Source organism: Schistocerca americana, chromosome 2 (assembly GCF_021461395.2).
Source record: "Schistocerca americana isolate TAMUIC-IGC-003095 chromosome 2, iqSchAmer2.1, whole genome shotgun sequence".
NCBI classification, from domain to species: domain Eukaryota; kingdom Metazoa; phylum Arthropoda; class Insecta; order Orthoptera; family Acrididae; genus Schistocerca; species Schistocerca americana.
Genome location: NC_060120.1, coordinates 1,086,394,490 through 1,086,414,712, shown reverse-complemented (window position 1 = coordinate 1,086,414,712; position 20,223 = coordinate 1,086,394,490). Strand labels below are relative to the sequence as shown.

At 40.5% G+C, this 20,223-nt stretch overlaps 1 protein-coding gene across 1 annotated transcript in view; it reads right to left on the bottom strand.

Moving 5' to 3' along the window:
* LOC124594686 (phospholipid-transporting ATPase ABCA3-like) overlaps window positions 1-20,223 on the bottom strand; it is a 543,403-nt gene that overhangs the window by 418,490 nt on the left and 104,690 nt on the right. The window contains exons 10-11 of the mRNA XM_047133052.1: window positions 19,121-19,275; window positions 6,441-6,596 (exon numbers count right to left, since the gene is read on the bottom strand). Of these exons, the coding sequence (XP_046989008.1) occupies window positions 6,441-6,596; window positions 19,121-19,275 (311 nt within the window). The remainder of the gene's footprint in view (window positions 1-6,440; window positions 6,597-19,120; window positions 19,276-20,223) is intronic.

Sequence of the window (20,223 nt, the reverse complement as noted above, 5' to 3'; positions counted from 1 at the left end):
TAAACGAGACACAGTATTATAAAAGTAACTGTGACTTTTTAGCAGACTTATTCACAGCCCGGCAGACTGACTATGGTGAAGGGGCTGAGCGAAGCATTACCGCATCACGGGTCGACGAGCAGCTGCCGAGAGCCCGACTGGCGCCACCGCGATAACACCTACTAGCGCGGAAATCTCTTTCTGAGGCTTAGTGCCATTCCACTGGTGAGCCACTCTGGATTCACTCCAGCAGCTACTCGACTCCTGCCTGGGGAAGGGGGGAGGGGAGCCGGTAGTGGGTCACAACCAGCGCAATACAGACGCTCTCCCTTCTACACCGGTGCAGGCACCGTGAGGCCTCGTGCCGCCAGTTGCAGGGAAGGGGTTTCCCACTGGGAGGCTAGCATTCTCTGCAGATGTCGTAGTCATCTGCACTGCTTATACTACTCCCAAGTAGAGCAGCATACCTAACTGGGATAGCTGCTACTAGCTGTTTGCAGGTGTCGACATTCTGTGGCTCGTACACTGGGACCCGACAGCCGGTTGCCAGCTGCAAGGGGCACGGCTGCCCCGCTGTGGCATCTGAGTGTAGCTGCCTAGGTTGTAATAAAGTGATTGATTTGTTAATATAGTTTTACTAGGTTTCCACCAGCCCGAAACCTTGCCACCCCCTCCCCCTCACCTGCTCAAAACGGTGCAGAAATGGCCTGAGGCCTCCGAGTCCACTTCAATTCTGTCCCGCATAAACCAGAAAAGTTGGTGTCGGTAAGAAAAATACTGATCGGCTGGCCACCGTTTGGTGGTAGCCATTTTTGTGGAAAGATACTTCATTTGTGGTCACACCCGCATAGGATGCTGTACAGTGTTTGCAGCTGAGCAGACCACACGGCTTTTTTCACAGGTGTCCCCACCTTTGACACGTTAGGGTCAGAGTAGGTAGACTAGGAGGGAAGTATCTAGCATCCGTGTCTGTTACACGGATACAAGCTGTGGGGCAAGGGGCTGGGAGCATAACAGGGACGGACAAGGATATCGGGTAAGGTCGGTCAGCAGCAGAATACCACTGTGGGAGCTATGCGTAGATGGTACCGAGTCACGTGGTGTGCTGTGGTCAGTGGGTACGTGTGGGACGGTAATGACGAAGTGCAAGATATCTGCTTCTGGACACGGTGGGGAGGTTAACTGCGGTCTGTCGAGACATCGGTGAGACACTCAGAATACGTATTAGTAGTGGTAGTAGTATTTCTAACAGTATAAGGAAAAGGATAGGTACTACACACCATAAAGACGATATGTCGAGTTGTGGGCAGGCACAACAAAACAACTGTCACACATTAAGCTTTCAGCCACTGTGGAAAAGCTTAGCCAAAAGCTTAATGTGTCTGTCTGCAACCCAACATGTCATCTTTATGACGAATAGCAGTCTATCCTTTTTCTGATATTGTTGATATTCCAGCTCATACTTCCATTGTTTAATTTAGTAGTAGCTTTATTCATCCATAGACCACTTTTACAAAGACACTGGACATGTCATGGTATTGCAATTTAAAAACAACAAAAACAACACAATTCATATACACATACATATACATGTACTTTCAGGTGTAGTTTTACGAGGTGGGGCAGGTGGTTTGCAGAAGAACTGCACATCACTGCATATCAGATGGCATCAGGTGGCTAGGGTGTATGGAAGAGACTTCTTGGTGTGAAATGGGTGGCAGTTGTCAAAATGGAGATACTGTTGGTGATTAATAGGACTGATGTGGATGGACACACTGACGCAGCCATCTTTGAGGTGGAGGTTAATATCGAGGAAGCTGTTGAGTAGAGGGGGACCAGGTGAAGCAAATGGGAAAAAGCTGTTCAGTGTCTGGAGCAACACGGATATGGTGTCCTCATCCTCAGTCCGGGTCATTACGAAGTTGTAACATACCTAATATACAAAGACCTAATGAAAACTTTGATTCCCTGACATCGTGTAGTACAATACCTCACTTTAAAATGATTGGTATTGTGGTGATTCGTGAATTTCATAAAAATGACACTAAATTGGAGACTAATTAGTGAACATGATAAGAATAAAATATATGGTATTAATCACCAACTGTAATTTTTGAAATAATTGGACTTTTATGAATGTAGTTTACTCATTCGAGAAGTTATTCTGTTGCTTACAAATGAAGGCACATATTGTAAAACGTAAATTTAGGATGAAAGCTGTAAAGAACATTCTGACTTAATGACTTTATTAATTAAACTTGTATTGTTGTAACCAGATATACACCTAACTATAAAATTTTAGGCATCTGTTACAAATTCTGTCAATCAAAACATGTTTTGTTTTACCCTCTTAGCTTCAATTATTGTTAGGAATGTGAATCATTGTGTAATTAGCATGTATTAACTAATTTTGTGAAGTTCATTATTATACTCATATTTAGATGGAATTTTCACATTTAAAAACATTTTTACATTATAAATTTCACATATTATTCAATTTTGTAATTTTAGACGTATTATTCTGTGTAATCAGAACATCTTAGCTTTGTAACTTTTAATTGTAAATACGATTAAAAATATGTCATCATTATTAAGTAATAATGGTCGAAGTGACCATCCATTAGTTAGAATATATAAATAGGGAAGCAGCGAGGCAGCTGCGACGGGCAGTTTGAGCTGATATCTCGAAGAGTAACCTGCGTTAGTTACTCGAATATTATTTCACTAAGATTTAAAGTTGTGAAAAAGTATGTTTCTTGATTTGTGAACCAGTCAGTCGTTTTACGAAGACATACTGTACAACTCGGCCTCTTTGCAATGTGTCGTGATGGATTTGATCAGCTTTAAGAGCAGAAGAAAAAATGTTTAAAAACTGGAACCGATCACTTTCACTGTAAATCACACACTCCATGAAGATCCAAGCAATCTACGAATATTTCAGTTATGTGGAGAAAAATTCTGTTTTAACCTTCTACTTATGATTCTAGATAACATCAGATGACATGCACTTTTGATAAGTCAGTTCATCTGTCTTCAAAGTTTTGAGGATTACCTTACTGACAAGTAGATAATAATTAAGTAGAAGTGTTAAAAAATTATCAATGAGTCTGAACTAGGTGAGAGGGTTGGGATACAAGATGACTAGGAAATTGTCCTCTATATGGCCTAGGAATAGGTTGACATAATATGCTGCCAGATGGAAACCAACAAGTTCACTCAGCCCTCTGCACCTATTGGTATTTTCCTGCCCTATGGTGATGCCTTGGTACATTTTGCTGCAATAAATCACCTGTCCATCGCTCAAGAACAAGTCTTTTCACTACAACATAATTTTATTTTAGATTTGTTGCCTCTGGACTATTTGCTCCTTTCTTTTCTTTTTTTCAGATATCTGAGGATATCTGAAAGGATGGGGCCAACAAACACAAGACAGCTTTGAAATACTACTTCTCTGAGTTGATGAAGAGACTGAAACTCATGCTCAGCAATGTGTGATGGACCCTACTTTCAGGAAGGAAACAGTCAAAACTTGGATGTCTTTGATTTTCAAGTTGTTATGGTTTTTTTTATGGAAACTTATTGATGACACGGTGTCGGAACATCTTAACACTTAGGCACCAACGCCCATAAAAATATGGGCGTACGCAGCCTGCCCAAAAGTCTGGCGCCCATAATTTTAGGGGCGCGTGTTCTTGTTCTTCCCCTTCCTTCCCTTGTGTGTTCTTACAGCTCCCGCTTGTCTGGGAGGTGCTGCACAGACTGTAGTTCGAGTATTGGTCACTAGATGGTGTGGGCATGCTGTGGAAGGGTGTGCTTCCGTTTTTATTTGTCGGGTTTTGTGAGCGGCGATTTTTTCCCGCGCGGTCTCAGTAGCATCGACATGGCGAAGCGTGGCTTGACAAAAGAAGAAAGTGATTTAGAAGAAAGTGACGTTGATTTGTCAGAGGAAGATATTGTAGATGACTGATGATGATGAGGTCTATGTTCAAGAAGAAGTTTCTGGCAGTTCAGGTAAAGAATTCTGACAACAAAACATGTATAATTTTTGTTCAGATTTTCACTGGAAAAACTCTCAGTACGTAATTATGATTTTGTTTGCAAAAACTACTCTTCTGATAGATTCAGAAGAGGAGAGCAGGTGTCCAAGCACTTCAGCAGCAAGTAATCCCATCTACATTGTGCCTGAAGAATGATCGAGGCTGACGGTGATGGGGAAGCCGAGACCTGCGCGCCACACCGATTCTGAGGAAGGTTCGACAACTACTGATCATGCACCAGATATCGATCTATTCTCAGGACAATCTGGAATATGCAATGTTGTCAGTTTAGACCAGAACAGTGCACCTCTAGAATTTTTTTCACATTTCCTGACAGACAGTATGATGAAACATATAAAGGAACAAACTAATCTGTATGCTCAACAATGCATCAGGAGATTACAAAGCACAAATTCCCTTTCATCCACCTGCTCATTATCAAAGTGGAAAGGAGTTACACTTATGCAAATAAGGAAGTTTCTGTCAATTGTAGTCCATATTTGTGTGTGAGGCCACGTATACGAGAGCACTGGTCCGAGAACCCTGTTGTGTCATGTAATTTCTGTCCAAACATCTTGAGCCGTGACAGATTTCTTTCTATTTTGAGAAACTTCCACATTAGTGATAATTCCTTAGCTAAGAGGAAAGGAGAAACTGGCTATGACCCACTGCACAAGGTGAGACACTCCTAGATAATGTGTGTGCTAATTTCCAGCGTACATATACACCATCTCAAAAAATTACAGTAGATGAAGGCATGTGTAAATTTCAAGGTCGTGTGTATTTCAAACAGTACACGTCACAAAAACCAAATAAATACAGTATGAAACTGTACATGTTAACCGAATCTGATACAGTTTGCATCTGGAATTTCTCTGTTTACGTGGGTGAAAGATCTGACTCAGTGACTCTGGTAAAGACGTTGCTTGCAAATCTGTCAGGAAAAGGCTACACTTTGTTCACGGACAGACTCTACACAAGTCCAATACTTGCTTCAGAACTGGAAGCTGCAAAAACTGCTCTTGTGGGAACAACAAGAAAATCTTGGCAGGGATTGCCTCGTGCTATAAAAGATCCGAACCTTCAGCGAGGCGAATTTATTTTCAAGCGTAAAGGAAATATATTAGCACTATGTTGGAAGGACAAAAGAAATGTGCGTATGATAAGTACAAGGCACACTGCTGAGATGGTCACTTTCACTGATCAGAGAGGAAGAGAGAAGTCACAGCCAGCCTGTGTAGTGGACTACAATAAAAACAAATTTGGTGTTGACTTATCAGATCAGCAATTGTCATACGGCGCATTTGAACATCGAACTGTGAAGTAGTGGAGAAAGTTGGCATTCCATGTTATACTAATGGTGACTGTAAATTCCTGCATATTATACAATAAGGTTACTGGAAAATGCCTCACAATATCTCACTTCATGACAGTTATCTGTGCATATCTTGCACAAAGCAAAGATCTTGAACCCCAACCTGGTCCATCTGGACTCTCAAGACTACCAACTGGAAATCATTTCCTGAAAAGATTGAGACAGATGTTGATAAGAAACAGAAACAAAAACAGTGTGTAGTGTGTTCTCTGAGAGGAAAAAAACTGACTGGAAAAGTGTGGCGAAAAGACACAAGCTACCAGTGTAGTGAATGTAAAGTAGCATTGTGCAAAATGTCGTGCTTCAAAATTTACCACACAAAGAGAAAAATTGCATCTTAAAATAGTTACAGGAGGTTACTGTAGATAAGACATACTGTATCCATCATAACTACAATTTTAGTGTAAAATAAAAAAAAATTCTTTCTAGAAAATACAGTGAATATACCTTTGACCAATTTTTCCTTTTTTCAAAAATAATGTTATAATAATAACGCTTGTCAAAAGTATGTATTAATTCAAGAGAAAGGTATTATATATAGTTTTAAACAAGAAAGTCTAGGTTTTCCAATAAAAGTAATTTTATTTCTAAAAACAAAGATGATGTAACTTTCCACACGAAAGCGTTGGTATGTTGATAGACACACAAACAAACACAAACACACACACAAAATTCAAGCTTTCACAACCCACGGTTGCTTCATCAGGAAAAAGGGAAGGAGAGGGAAAGACAAAAGGATGTGGGTTTTAAGGGAGAGGGTAAGGAGTCATTCCAATCCCGGGAGCGGAAAGACTTACCTTAGGGGGAAAAAAGTACAGGTATACACTCTCACACACACACATGTCCACCCTCACATATACAGACACAAGCAGACATATGTAACGTTTCCCTCTATTATATTCATAAAGTAATTTTATTGCTATAACTGAAACCTTTCATGAGTTGTAGTAGTTTAAAATACGTTAAAATCAGCCAGTCTTTATGGTAGACACCCGCGCGCAATGGCTCAGGACCCAAAGTGTTAACATATATTATACAATGAAGATTACCTTTGACTGCCCACATAATGCAACACCGGCTGAAAGTTTACGCTTCATTCCACCAGATAATGTCTTTGAAGCAGCATTAGCTTTTTCTTCAATGTCCAGCAACTTGAGATATTTTTGAACCTGTTGTTTAAGCTCATTCCCTTCCAATCCTTTAAGCTGAAAAAAATAAAGTTGTGGGCAGATGATCATCACATTTCTAGAAAGACTGCACTGGCATACTGTATAATTAAATAATCTGTATAAGGACTGCAATCATTTTATATTTATATCAATATGTATCCTGATTTGCTTGTATTATCAGTGCTCTGCAGTGGACCATAAAATCTGAATTCAACAGTTATTTTCACATTCCGTCCTATGATGCAAGAGAAAGGAAGCAAATGTGGTGCTTCCAGTAAATGACATTCTATATTAATTGTCCTGCCTGTATCAGCACCTAAAGGCATAGGTATCTCTAACTTCAATGCTCTTTGTATGTCAATGTAAAGCTCCAATATGCAAGTTTGAAAACTGATGTAGTAAATGTCATGTCCATTCACTACATTGCCAAATCTGTGTTTCAGTAACATTTCCCCACATTTAAGCATTGTGCTATTTGTTTTTCTGTAAATGATCAAAATGCATGTAAAGCCACAAGCCCTGGTGAAAACATACTTTTTCCATGTTAGGTGACAGTAAAACTTATCAATCCTTTCAATGGTTATGGTTTTATACACAGGCGTAGAATTTCCCAGCACTTTAGGAAACGAAACCAAGGAAAAAAAAACACGTTTTGGAAAGACAAGTATGCCGCATATTTTAATATTTCAAAAGTATAAATTCGAATTCTACCAAACACCACAAGTTACTTTCCACTGCATTTAAATCGAGATTGCAATGTGCTTTTGTAAGCCAGTCATAGCTCATGTCACGTGGTCTCACCAGCCGATGACAGTGGATATTGAAAATGAGCGTTTGCCGTCATTGGCCGGGAGGCCCCTTACGGGGCAGGTCTGGCCATCTTGGTGCAGGTCTTATTACATTCGACGCCACATTGGAAGACCTACGTGCTGGATGGGAATGAAATGATGATGAAGACAACATAACACCCAGTCCCTGAGCGGAGAAAATCCCCACCCCAGACGGGAATCGAACCTGGGCCCCTTAAGACGGCAGTCCGTCACACTGACCATTCAGCTATCGGGACAGACACAGCGGATACTCAGACTGTAGGACGCGTGAGTGGTCAGCCAATAGCAACATCACTGTTAAATAGTGCGAACACACAAACAGGAAAATTAAATTAATATACATAGTGTTGCTACAAGAAAAGCAATGCTTTCACATATAATATTGGTCTCTAACGTTAACAAGCTGCAACAGAAGCTAGCTTTCACAAATAAAGTTGATCTTTTTTGTGCATGTTACACTTTAAGATGTATCTACAAATTCACCAGCAAAATTTTTAATAACAACATCAATGTCTGATCTTCTGGGCTTGAAATTCTTCTAAATGGTTCATCATCAAATAGTTGGTTTTTAAATTAGAGTCAACCACTGTGTGATTTAAGAAATACATTGTACATGAAACTTCCTGGCAGACTGAAACTGTGTGCTGGACCAAGACTCGAACTCGGGATCTTTGCCTTTCGCGGGCAAGTGCCCTACCAACTGAGCTACACAAGCACGACTCACGCCCCGTCCTCACAGCTTTACTTCCACCAGTACCTCGTCTCCTACTTTCCAAACTTTACAGAAGCTCTCCTGCGAACCTTGAATTTTGTGTGTGTGTTTGTGTTTGTTAGTGTCTCTATCAATATACCAACGCTTTCATTTGGTAAGTTACATCATCTTTGTTTTTAGATATATTTTCAAATGGGAAAGTGCTGGTAGATAGACACAATAAAAAAAACACCCCAACACACACACAAAACTTCAAGCTTTCGCAACCACCGGTTGCTTCATCAGGAAAGAGGAAAGGAGAGGGAAAGACGAAAGGATGTGGGTTTTAAGGGAGAGGGTAAGGAGTCATTCCAATCCCGGGAGCGGATAAACTTGCCTTAGGGGAAAAAAGGACAGGTGTATACTCACACACACACACACATATCCATCCACACGTAGACAGACACAAGCAGACATATTTAAATATTTAAAGTTTTAATGGCAACCACAGAACATTAGAGGTAGCATCAGTGTAACTTAATAGTGACTTCATTGAGGAAGACTGTTCATGGTAACAAATATAGTTTCAACAAGAATTCATGCTTTAATTCCAGTACTCCAAGTAGTAATTAGCTAAATTTCAAGCCAATTCATACTCTTTCTGTTAGCTGTTGGGCTGACTCCCAGCACAGTTATTCCAAAATCGACCAACAGAACTAACACACTCAGTGCCATACAAAACCACCCATATGTATTGAGACAGTCTCACCGATGTCCCATTCCTATCGCATTCCCTTTATTCCCTTGCTGACTCTCTCCTGTAGGCTACTTTTCCGTCCATCCATCCCCAGACTCCTTCCTCCTCACTTGACACAATCCCTCTACTCGGTTGAGCAGCTGTGCCCTTGCAAAGTAGTACACAGCTACAATGTAGCCACACATGCACACGGGTGAATTTGTGCGCATGTGTGTGTGTGTGTGTGTGTGTGTGTGTGTGTGTATCATACTTGCAGGTACATGAAATAACAATCAATAGGCACATAATAAATGAAACTCCCTATGTGAAATTTCTAATATCCAACTGGATAACGGAGGTGGAAAAAGCTTGTGGTTAAGCTAATCAAAAACCTCAGTTGTGACTGCTTTCCATTTAGAAATCATTCTCATTATGTTATCCTCCAGACGGGATTCTTAGCACACTCTGTAAACTATCCCTCAAAAGCATTCTACAGAATAATGTTTGTGGGTAATCAGATACGGCAAAAAATGTATTTATTCTACAGAAATGTGCAGAACAAACATTGCGTAAAGTTGTAGAAGCCTCCTGAGGGACTTTGAGATTGCCGGCCGCGGTGGTCTAGCGGTTCTAGGCGCTCAGTCCGGAACCACGCGATTGCTACAGTCGCAGGTTCGAATCCTGCCTCGGGCATGGATGTGTGTGATATCCTTAGGTTAGTTAGGTTTAAGTAGTTCTAAGCTGTAGGGGACTGATGACCACAGATGTTAAGTCCCATAGTGCTCAGAGCCATTTGACTTTGAGATTCTTAGACTTACATGCCAATATGTAATCTCCCTGATGGTATTTTTTGTTAAAAATAAGAATAAATTTAGACATCTGCTCGTATTGCTTGACACAAAGTGGGCTGGCTCATGAATCGAGGAGTTGGATTGAATCAGCACATTGGATTAAGAAGCATCAGTATGATATATCAACCAGATTCAGTGTGGTTTTCAAATTTGTTTTCTTCACGTGTTGAGGCAAATGCCGGGCTGGACTGAAACTGCCTTGTAGAAAATGTGGTTCACAAACAGAGTTCATGAGTCCCCTCTCTTAAACAAGCTGTTAATTGTGCCACTGGAAATGGTACCTGGCCTCAGAAGTTGAAATACAGAAATCTCTAAACACAGATCCCTAATGACAGGAAGAATTCTAGAGAAAAATGAATTTAAAAAGGACGGTGAAATTCACACAGTAATACCGTAAGTAGAAATGATTTTCGTGCGGCTCTCCGACCGTGTCTAAGATTCAAAATGGAGTTTTATATTTTGATGCCAAAGTATATAATAAGCTGCTGGTATTAGACATGGAACTGAAAATACTCATATATTCAGAAACAAAGGAAAGAATACCTTCTTAAATGCTCCTCCCATAATTTAACAGAATAATGGGCTCAGGGATGCAAATTTCATTTAATACTAATGATCACATTACAGAGGTTTTTTAAGTTTTTCACAACAAAGATGGCTATAGTGGTCTACAAAACATCTAAGTTACACAAATGCTGAGTACAAAGCAGCAGCTGAGCATCGTAGGAGGCGTGGTGCAGAGGGGAGGGGCAATTACGCATTTCAAAGCTGCTACCTTTCTCCCCGAAAATGCATAGTCAGATATAGTAACACAGGAGTAATTCCTGTAATTATCAGTGTGAATAGATCCATTATAAGAATACGTTACAGAAGTGGCCAGCTGTGGTTGCTGCTCACATCTCCGAATGCTCTCCCTCGTAACAGGATTCAGGAAACATCATGTAGGAATGCACTCTTACAAGCGTTACTTCAAATTATATAACTTGTACCATAAATAATATAATATAAATAGACCACTCTATTGTCATCCTCCCGGCGGATAAAAGCTCCACAACTGTCGTACTTGACCGTGTGGAGTATGTGGCAGAAGGACTGCGTCAACTCTCTGACACCTCAACCTACAAAGCTGTTACCCAGGATCCCATTCCCTCCATCCAGACTGAGCTGCAAAAAATCCTAAAAATCCAAGGTCCCTCACAAGGCGTCACAACGGCTTCCATAGACTTACTCACTCCATCTGAGCCACGTACCCCTACCTTCTACCTATTACCCAAAATCCACAAAGAGAACCATCCTGGCCGCCCCATTGTAGCAGGCTTCAAATCCCCAACTGAACGTATCTCAGCTCTGGTAGACCAGCACCTCCAACCTATCACCCGCAGACTCCCATCCTACATCAAAGACACAAACCACTTCCTAGAGCGCCTCAAATCCATTCCCACTCCTCTCCCACCTGAAACCTTTCTTGTCACCATAGATGCTACATCCCTTTACACAAACATCCCACATACCCATGGTCTCTCTGCCCTTGAGCACTACCTCTCCCAACGCCCACCCGAAGATCTTCCAAAAACCTCGTTCCTTATCACACTTACCAACTTCATCCTCACCCATAATTACTTCACTTTTGAAGGCCAGACCTACAAACAAATCAGGGGAACGGCCATGGGAACCAGGATGGCTCCCTCCTATGCCAACCTCTTCATGGGCCGCATGGAGGAGGCTTTCCTGAAGACCCAACAGCTGCTTCCCCTGGCCTGGTATAGGTTTATAGATGACATCTTTGTGGTCTGGACTCATGGTGAAGAAACACTCCTTAATTTCCTCCATAACCTCAACTCCTTTTCGAATCTGAATTTCACCTGGTCCTTCTCGAAAACCCAAGCCACCTTCCTGGATGTTGACCTTCATCTTGTTGAAGCTCACATCCACACCTCTGTCCATATCAAACCCACAAACAAACAACAGTACCTTCACTTTGATAGCTGCCATCCTTTCCACATCAAACGCTCCCTTCCCTACAGCCTAGGTATTCGTGGCAAACGTATCTGCTCCAGTGACAAATCCCTCAACAACTACACCAATAACCTGACCAGTGCTTTCCTCTCCCGCAACAATCCTGCAGACCTTGTCCACAAACAGATTTCCCGAGCAATACATTCCTCCCCGTCCAACAACAATGTTCCTACCCCCAGACCACACAGAAGCATCCCCCTTGTCACCCAATATTATCCTGGCCTCGAAAACATCAACAAATTACTCCGCCAGGGATATGACTTTCTCAAGTCAACCCCTGAAATGAGATCATCCCTTGACAAAATTCTCCCCACACCACCCAGAGTTGCCTTTCGTCGCCCCCCTAACCTCCGTAACATCCTTGTTAAACCCTACAATATTCCCAGACTACCTTCTCTACCCAGCGGTTCCTACCCCTGTAACCGACCCCGCTGCAAAACCTGCCCCATGCATCCGCCCACAACCACCTACTCCAGCCCCGCTACTGGTAAAACATACACAATTCAAGGCAGGGCTACGTGTGAAACTACACATGTCATTTATCAACTGACGTGCCTGCACTGCACAGCCTATTACATCGGCATGACAACAACCAAACTGGCTGAGCGAATGAATGGACACAGACGAACTGTCCGCCTAGGAGATGCCCAATACCCAGTAGCAGAGCATGCCCTCCAGCATAATTCTAGGGACCTAGGAACCTGCTACACCATATGTGCCATTTGGCTTCTCCCACCCAACACCAGTCCCTCTGAACTGCGGAGATGGGAACTTGCATTCCAACACATCCTTTCATCCCGCCATCCCCCTGGACTGAACCTACGTTAAACAACCTCACTCCCATTCACTCTTCAGTCTTCTGCTCTTTCCCTTTCCTCTTTAGCCATTCACGCATCTTTTCATCCTACATAGTTGTGTTTATCTTTATACTTTACTTCTGTATGCATCCTCTTTGGTTTGAAGCTGGCACAGTACTTACAGTAGAATATCTTTGGCTTCCCTCTGACAACCATGCCTCCATCCTTGCTACCCTTCCTGTTTACCTTTCCCTGTTGCTTCATAACCTGGGTTGTGAGTAACTGAATCCACTTTCCCTTCTTCCCTTTTTTCCCCTCTCTCCTCCCTGATGAAGGAACAAAGTTCCGAAAGCTAGGAATGTAAATTTTCAGTTCTGTTTTATGTGTATCTATCGGCTGTACTGAGCTGAGGTAAGTACTGGCCAGCACCTCTATCTCTTTGTTAGTATTTGTTTCACATCTTATATGAGATTTTCCATTAATCATATAATATACAGGCACATTTATACAATAAATGTTAAATCTACAAATGTAGACTTGCATAATTTTTTATGTATGTACATCTCTATTTTCTTGTATTATTTGTAAAGAGATATTTCTAACTGCTTTCATGAGATGAGGACTGACAGTCATTAGGTTCTGTAGCAAAATCATTTGTAGACCATCATCACTGGATGTAAGGCAAACCAGATCAGTTAAAAACATATACCATTTTCCTTTCCAGCTGATACACATCATATCAATGTTGTCTCAGTGAAACCACACTAACAACTATTGTAACCCATCCTCAAAATACTAATGAATTGAATGGTTACGATTTTATGCACTGGTTTGAACTTCCCGGTACATTAGTAACAAACCACCAGTGGAGGGAGGAAAAAGAAAAAATTGGAGAGATATCTAATGTGCAGCAACAAGTACACTGCATATTTCTGTATTACAAAAGTATCAAATTCCACCAAACACAGCATGTTAGTTCCTGAAGTGTTGAAAATTTGAAATCGAGATTGCGATGTGCTTTTGCAAGTCGATCATCGCTCATGTAACATGATCTCGCCAATCAACAAAAGCAGCACGTGATGTAGTCAGTCGATAGCAACATCACTGTTAAGTAGCACAAACACACAAATAGGAAAAGTTAAAAGGTATAAATTAATATACAAGTGTGGCTACAAGAAAAGCTATGCTTTCACATGTAATACTGGTCTCAAATATCAATAAGCCACCAGAAAAGTTAAGGTTACATGTATAAATTGGTCTTCTCTATTTTTTTTTTTTTTTTTATTTTTTTTTTAATAATGACAAAAATGTCTAGTCTTCTGGGCTCAAAATTCATCTGAGTGGCTGGTCCTCAAAGGGTTAAGTCAGAGTCAAACACTGTGATTTAAGAAATTCATCGCACATTCTCATATGTGACGTAATTCATCTTGTGTAAAAGGAAATTTACATTGAAAGTGATGATTTTTAAAACCATCATTCACAATATTTTCCCACAAGCTATTACAAATAGGTTCGTTTCAGCAATTGCCTCGACCACCAGAAAACAGCCATTACTGCTACAGTGACGTAGGAAGCCTGCATCTTTGTTCATATTAAGCATTAAGAGATCTCACATTACATCATAAAAGAAACAGGACATCAGATGATACTCCAAGACATCGGAATTTCATAAATCTTACTAAAATAGGTAATTCTGCTTGAAGTACAGATTCAATTCACTATGAAGTAGGCCCCAACCTGATATTAAACTTTTAAGTGTGGTTTTCGGGATGTTAGAGCAGGTGTCATGTAACTTGGTGGGTGAGGACTGGATGCGCAGTAGCACGGAAGTCACATTAGTCGACCAATAGGAGTCGAGTCAGTCAGCCGTAGCGAGTGCCCGATTTAATGCCGTTCTGGACAAGGAAAGCGTTTCTGAAGAAGACAAATTTGTTAACATTTGTTAACATTTGTATAGATTTAAGTGTCAGGAAGTCGTTTCTGAAAGTATTTGTATGGAGTGTAGCCATGAATGGAAGTGAAACATGGATGATAACTAGTTTGGACAAGAAGAGGATAGAAGCTTTTGAAATGTGGTGCTACAGAAGAATGCTGAAGATTAGATGGGTAGATTATATAACTAAAGAGGAGGTATTGAATAGGATTGGGGAGAATAAAAGTTTGTGGCATAACTTGACTAGAAGAAGGGATCAGTTGGTAGGACATATTCTGAGGCATCAAGGGATCACCAATTTAGTATTGGAGGGCAGCGTGGAGGGTAAAAATCGTAGAGGGAGACCAAAAGATGAATACCCTAAGCAGATTCAGAAGGATGTAGGTTGCAGTAGGTACTGGGAGATGAAGAAGCTTGTACGGGATAGAGTAGCATGGAGAGCTGCATCAAACCAGTCTCAGGACTGAAGACCACAACAACAACAACTGTGCAGAGCAAGTTTACGACTGGTTTTAGCATTGTGTGTAGTGCTCTTTCAGAAGTATTGCAAGGCATTGTGATAATATAAGTGGCAACAGCAAATCTCATCCAGTATTACACAGGCAGGCGAGAGAAATAATATTTCGCGTGTATCAGTTCTTTAGATGGGAGCTGGAAGTGGCAGCCACCGCTGACAAAAAAGCATCGCCAAGTGTTGACAAGTGCCAAGAACGAATGGCTGAGGTGTGTGGTATCGGTTTGAGAACTGTACAACGGATCGCCAGTGAAGCCAAAGCATCTACTGAAGAGAACGAATCACCTATTTTTAAGTCACCTGGTAACTGCCGAAATCGAAAGAAATTCGTAAGTGAGCTGAATGATTTCAGCAAGAATGTGTTACGGCGCAAAATATTCGACATGTATAGCCAAGGTGAATATCCTACAGCAGATAAATTATGTTCCTACATGAAAGAAGCCAAAAGTTTCAACGGCAGCAAATCTACCATGCTCAGAATATTAAGGGAGATGGGATTTAAATATAGAAAGAACAATGACGGAAGAAAACTGCTCTTAGAGAGAAGTGACACTGTAGCAGCAAGAACTGAGTTCTTGAGAGAAATGCACCAGATAAAATGGGCCAGAAATTCACGTATTTATTATCTCGATGAAACATACGTTCAGCAGAACCATTCAAGACCAATGTGCTGGAAGACAAGTGACGCTGTTGGTGGCCTGAAGTTTCCTGTGGGAAAATAGAGATGCCTTATTGTTCTTCACGGTGGTTCTGCAGAGACAGGCTTCGTACCAGAGAGTAAATGAATATTTAAAGCATCGAAGACAAAGGAATCAGATGACTATCATTCTGAAATGACCTATGCTGTCTTCAAGCGGTGGTTTGTGCAACAGCTACTTCCGTACATGGCAGAGAATTCTGTTATTATCATGGACAATGCAAGTGTGCACTCTGTACAAGTGAATAAGGCTCCTACTTCAAATACCAGGAAGGATGAAATTACTTCACGGTTTTTGTCTAATGATATTCCTCACACAGCATCACAGACCAGGGCAGAGTTACTCATTCTCGTAAATGGATACAAGCCTAAATACTGCACTTACGAGATAGATGAACTGGCAAAACAGCATGGTCACCGAGTAATCAGGTTACGACCATATCACTGCCATTACAATCCTATTGAGCTGGTATGGGCGCAAGTTAAGGAACATATCTCAGAAAGAAACAGCACCTTCCGAATTGCTGACGTGGAAAGACTCACACTTGAAGCAGTGGACAATGTAAACATATCTGCATGGGCAAACTGCATCAGACATTCAGAAACACTCCAGGAAGAAGATTTTAAAAAGGAAATCAACAGAGACTCGGTGCTGGAGCCTTTCATAATTAATCTTCTTAATTTGGATTCGTCTTTATCAGACAGTGAGGATGAAGATGTTTTGGGATACCTGTGACAGCACTGCAATGCTGCAGTAAGCATTTAAACATATATTGTAAATCATAAGCCTGTCTAGGTTTGCCTGGCTGGTAAAGTAATTATAAAAAGATTTTAGTTTCTTACGCAATTTTGTTGTGGACTTTGTTTAAAGCTTGTCTTCAGTGATTACACTCGTCAATTTTCTTATTGAATTATCCATCAAAATATGTAAAATTTCATTTGTGTTGATGCTAGTTGGACTGCTGTCTTCATTTTTGAAAAAGTAATTGTTCTTGCTTTCTCGAAAATTAGTCCCAACAAACAGCATGTGGAAACTTCTTTTATATTATCTATAGCAATAACTATGTACAATAGACACAATATCAACAACTATAAATTATTTGTTGTACGTGAGGTGTCTAGAAACAGAAAGTGCCTTTGGTTCTTTTAATAACGATTTTTCATGTATGTCAGGCTCTTTTTATATTTTCTGAAATATGATTCTTTCAGCTATGTGCCAAAAAGATGCTCTACATATAGACGTTTGCTTAGGTCACTTAAAAAACTGGCATGCAAAAATTTCACACGTGCGAATATTTTCCCTGCAATCCAAATAAATAATTTTGACTACAGATGGCATGCCATCACAGGATGAACGAATTCTCTGGGTTCAAAAGGGAGACAGAAATACTCCTGTATGTGCCACGATTTTTCCCGGTACTCACACATATTGCAAAACATTTTATGTGTATTATAAAAATCGTCTGAGCATCATTAGGAATACATTTTTTTCACGAGGTTTCTTCTACGTTTCAAATTTTATTTTTCATGGCAGCACAAGAAGATTGTATTTTCTGAGTTAGAATAGGAAAGATAAATAAATGCACAGCAGTTTTCCCAGTTACCCAACACGGTATTCTTGTGTTGATCGACAGACATAATAAACTATGCAAGTCTGTCTATTATTCTTGCCAATGTTCATAGTTCTTTTATTTTTACACATTTTATGCAACACCATATTTTAAAGGCAGACAATTCGATGACAACGCCTTTCTCACAAAGACGTACAGGCATTATTGCGCTTGTCACCTTTCCTGCATGTGCGCATACTTCAATGCTCAGCGGTCAGTAGCTGACGGTCAAATGGAGCGGTAACACATAGTGTGGCTACACTGCCACCTTTATTATGGGATAATGCCATATGTGCCGGTCATTGTGGCCGAGCGGTTCTAGGCACTTCAGTCTGGAACCGCGTGAGCGCTACGGTCGCAGGTTCGAATCCTGCCTCGGGCATGGATGTGTGTGATGTCCGTAGGTTAGTTAGGCTTAAGTAGTTTTGAGTTATAGGGGACTGATGACCTCAGATGTTAAGTCTCATAGTGCTCAGAGCCATTTGAATTTTTGAAATCCAGCAAACAGTTGAAACTAGCCAACAGTCTGGAATGAAACATTTCGTTTCAAATAAATTGACTGCCTCAGTGGAAAACATTAATTACAGCCAAATCTCTTTAACAAACCAACAAAAGTAACTTCGTTCTGCAAGGCAGTTAATGGCTGGCTGTCATAAACCCAGAAATAAATTGAAACCACAAAACGGAAACATGATCATGTGAATGTATTTAATTCAATTGATGGCTCCCGGCTACAGAAATCTGTTTTGTTTTCATTTGACGTGAGAGCTTTAATTGAAGAGGAAACAGAAAAATCACTAAGTGTAAACACTGCGTGCCAGAAAAAATTTTTCCGGGTAGCATCTGGCTGCTTACCAATACAGCCAACAGCCACACTTCAAGTAGCCAGACGCTGGAGAATGTACTGTCCATACGTGACTCAACTGTGCAGGTGCATGAGCTCACTGGTAACTGCTCTAACAAAGCTAATGTAAACAATTGTGACATCACGCTCATCACAAGCAGTTTATTGTTATAAAGTATTGCATAGTCTTCATCCTAATGCCTTTAAAACATTTTGCTGTTGGCAGACCCTTGCATTTGCAGTGTGTTATGTTGTGATCACGCATTTCCTTTGAAACTTAGGTTTTACTTTATTTTTTCTCTCATTTATGTTTTATTGCTACAGTATAATTCTGCAGTAGTGGGATATAGTAATAATCTTTGTTAGAGTATCCATTCTTAGCAGTCAAAATTGCAAAAATTTAACTGAAAACCAAAACACTGAAAATTTCCCAGAATTCTAAAAAATATCCATGTTCTTCCCAGTTTTCTCCCAGATGAAATATTTCCAGGTTTTTTCCCCGAGTTCCTGGTTGTCCCAGGGCATATACATCCTGTATAATGAAAATAACATCTGACAATGTAAACTCCAGGTGGGAATATCAACACTAAATGCAAGGAATAGAATAGACTGCTACTCAGCCTAAAGATTACTCACTGATTTGCAGACAGGCACAATGGAAAGACTACAGTGATTTGGCTCAGAGCCAAGGCCAAGAAAACACACACAGTCATTCATACAATCAAGAACACCTCACACATGACTGTCATCTCCAGCAGCCTGCAGATGGTGATCATGTGTGTGAAGTTTTCTTGCTTGTCTGTATGAATATATGCTTGTGTGTGTGTGTGTGTGTGTGTGTGTGTGTGTGTGTGTGTGAAGAAGGCTTTGGCCATAAGTTAAATCATTACACTGTTTCTGTTGTGCCCGTCTGCAACTCAGCATGTCACCTTTACGGTGAGTACCAATGTATTGTTTCCCTTATGTTGTTAAATAGCATCTGAGATTACCATACTTATCAGTACAACATTTAAATTAAAGATCGTGCACTAATACCCCTACCTTCGCAAAGAAGTGCAAGTGTTCCTTTACAGTGAGCTCATCAAATAGAACATTATGCTGAGGACACAAGCCAAGGCTGTCTCTGACAGCTTCCATGTTTCTTCTTATATCGTATCCATTTACAGATGCTGTGCCACCAGAAGGTGTTAACATACCTAGAAACAATAGAGATGGGTAATACTTTGATGGTTGTGTGAATACTGAAAAGGCAAAATTTGTCTAGAAGGTATTTCAACATTTTAAGAAACTTGACAACTGAGCTGACTTCATACTAACTTTGTGGACAGTCAGAATTACTTATCACCACCACAAATATGTCAGTACATAGAAAAATCTCTGAAAATAACATTCATTACACTGATTTCAGTACACGTAAACAAGACGTTCATCTTCTATCTCAGTTGTTACCTCCATCAAATTCTAATATTTACACCAAAAATTTTTTAATGTGTGGTACATAGTCTGGTAGTATTCAGTATTCACATAGACTTCAACAGACAAACCACATAACTGTGAAACTATTATAATTCTCACCTTACATTACTGATGACTGCCAATGGTTACCTTAAGATCTACCAAACCCAAATGCTAATGTCCTCGAGGTTTTCGTAAAAAGATTCTAGGCAATTGGTGGCTGATAATTTTATTGTGTGAATAAAGACACAATTTATTCACAATGAAAAACAGAGATGAGAAAGAAAGACTGATTGTTGGGGATTGCATCAGACAGGATTTGAAAACCTGAGGGCTTAAAGATGGAAGGCAAGGTAATATGCAAGATGAGGATTACTGCTTAAACATGATGCATGAATTAATAAGAGTGAAAAGCTTAGGGCAATGCACATCACAGATGTGGGAGGAGGGCAGTGAAAAATAGGCAGGTAAGACAATGAAAGATGAAGAAAACTAAAACAGAGTGAAGAAAAGAGTAGTTACAGAGAAGAAATGCTGAGATGGAAGAAATCAATGTAAATTAAGGCCCAATGAGTGGCAAGAAACAAGGACATGTTGTACTGCTAGTACCAACCTGTGGAGTTATCAGAAATTGGTATCTGGGGAAGAATCCAGATGGTGCGTGTGTAGGAGCCATAGGGTAGGAAGAT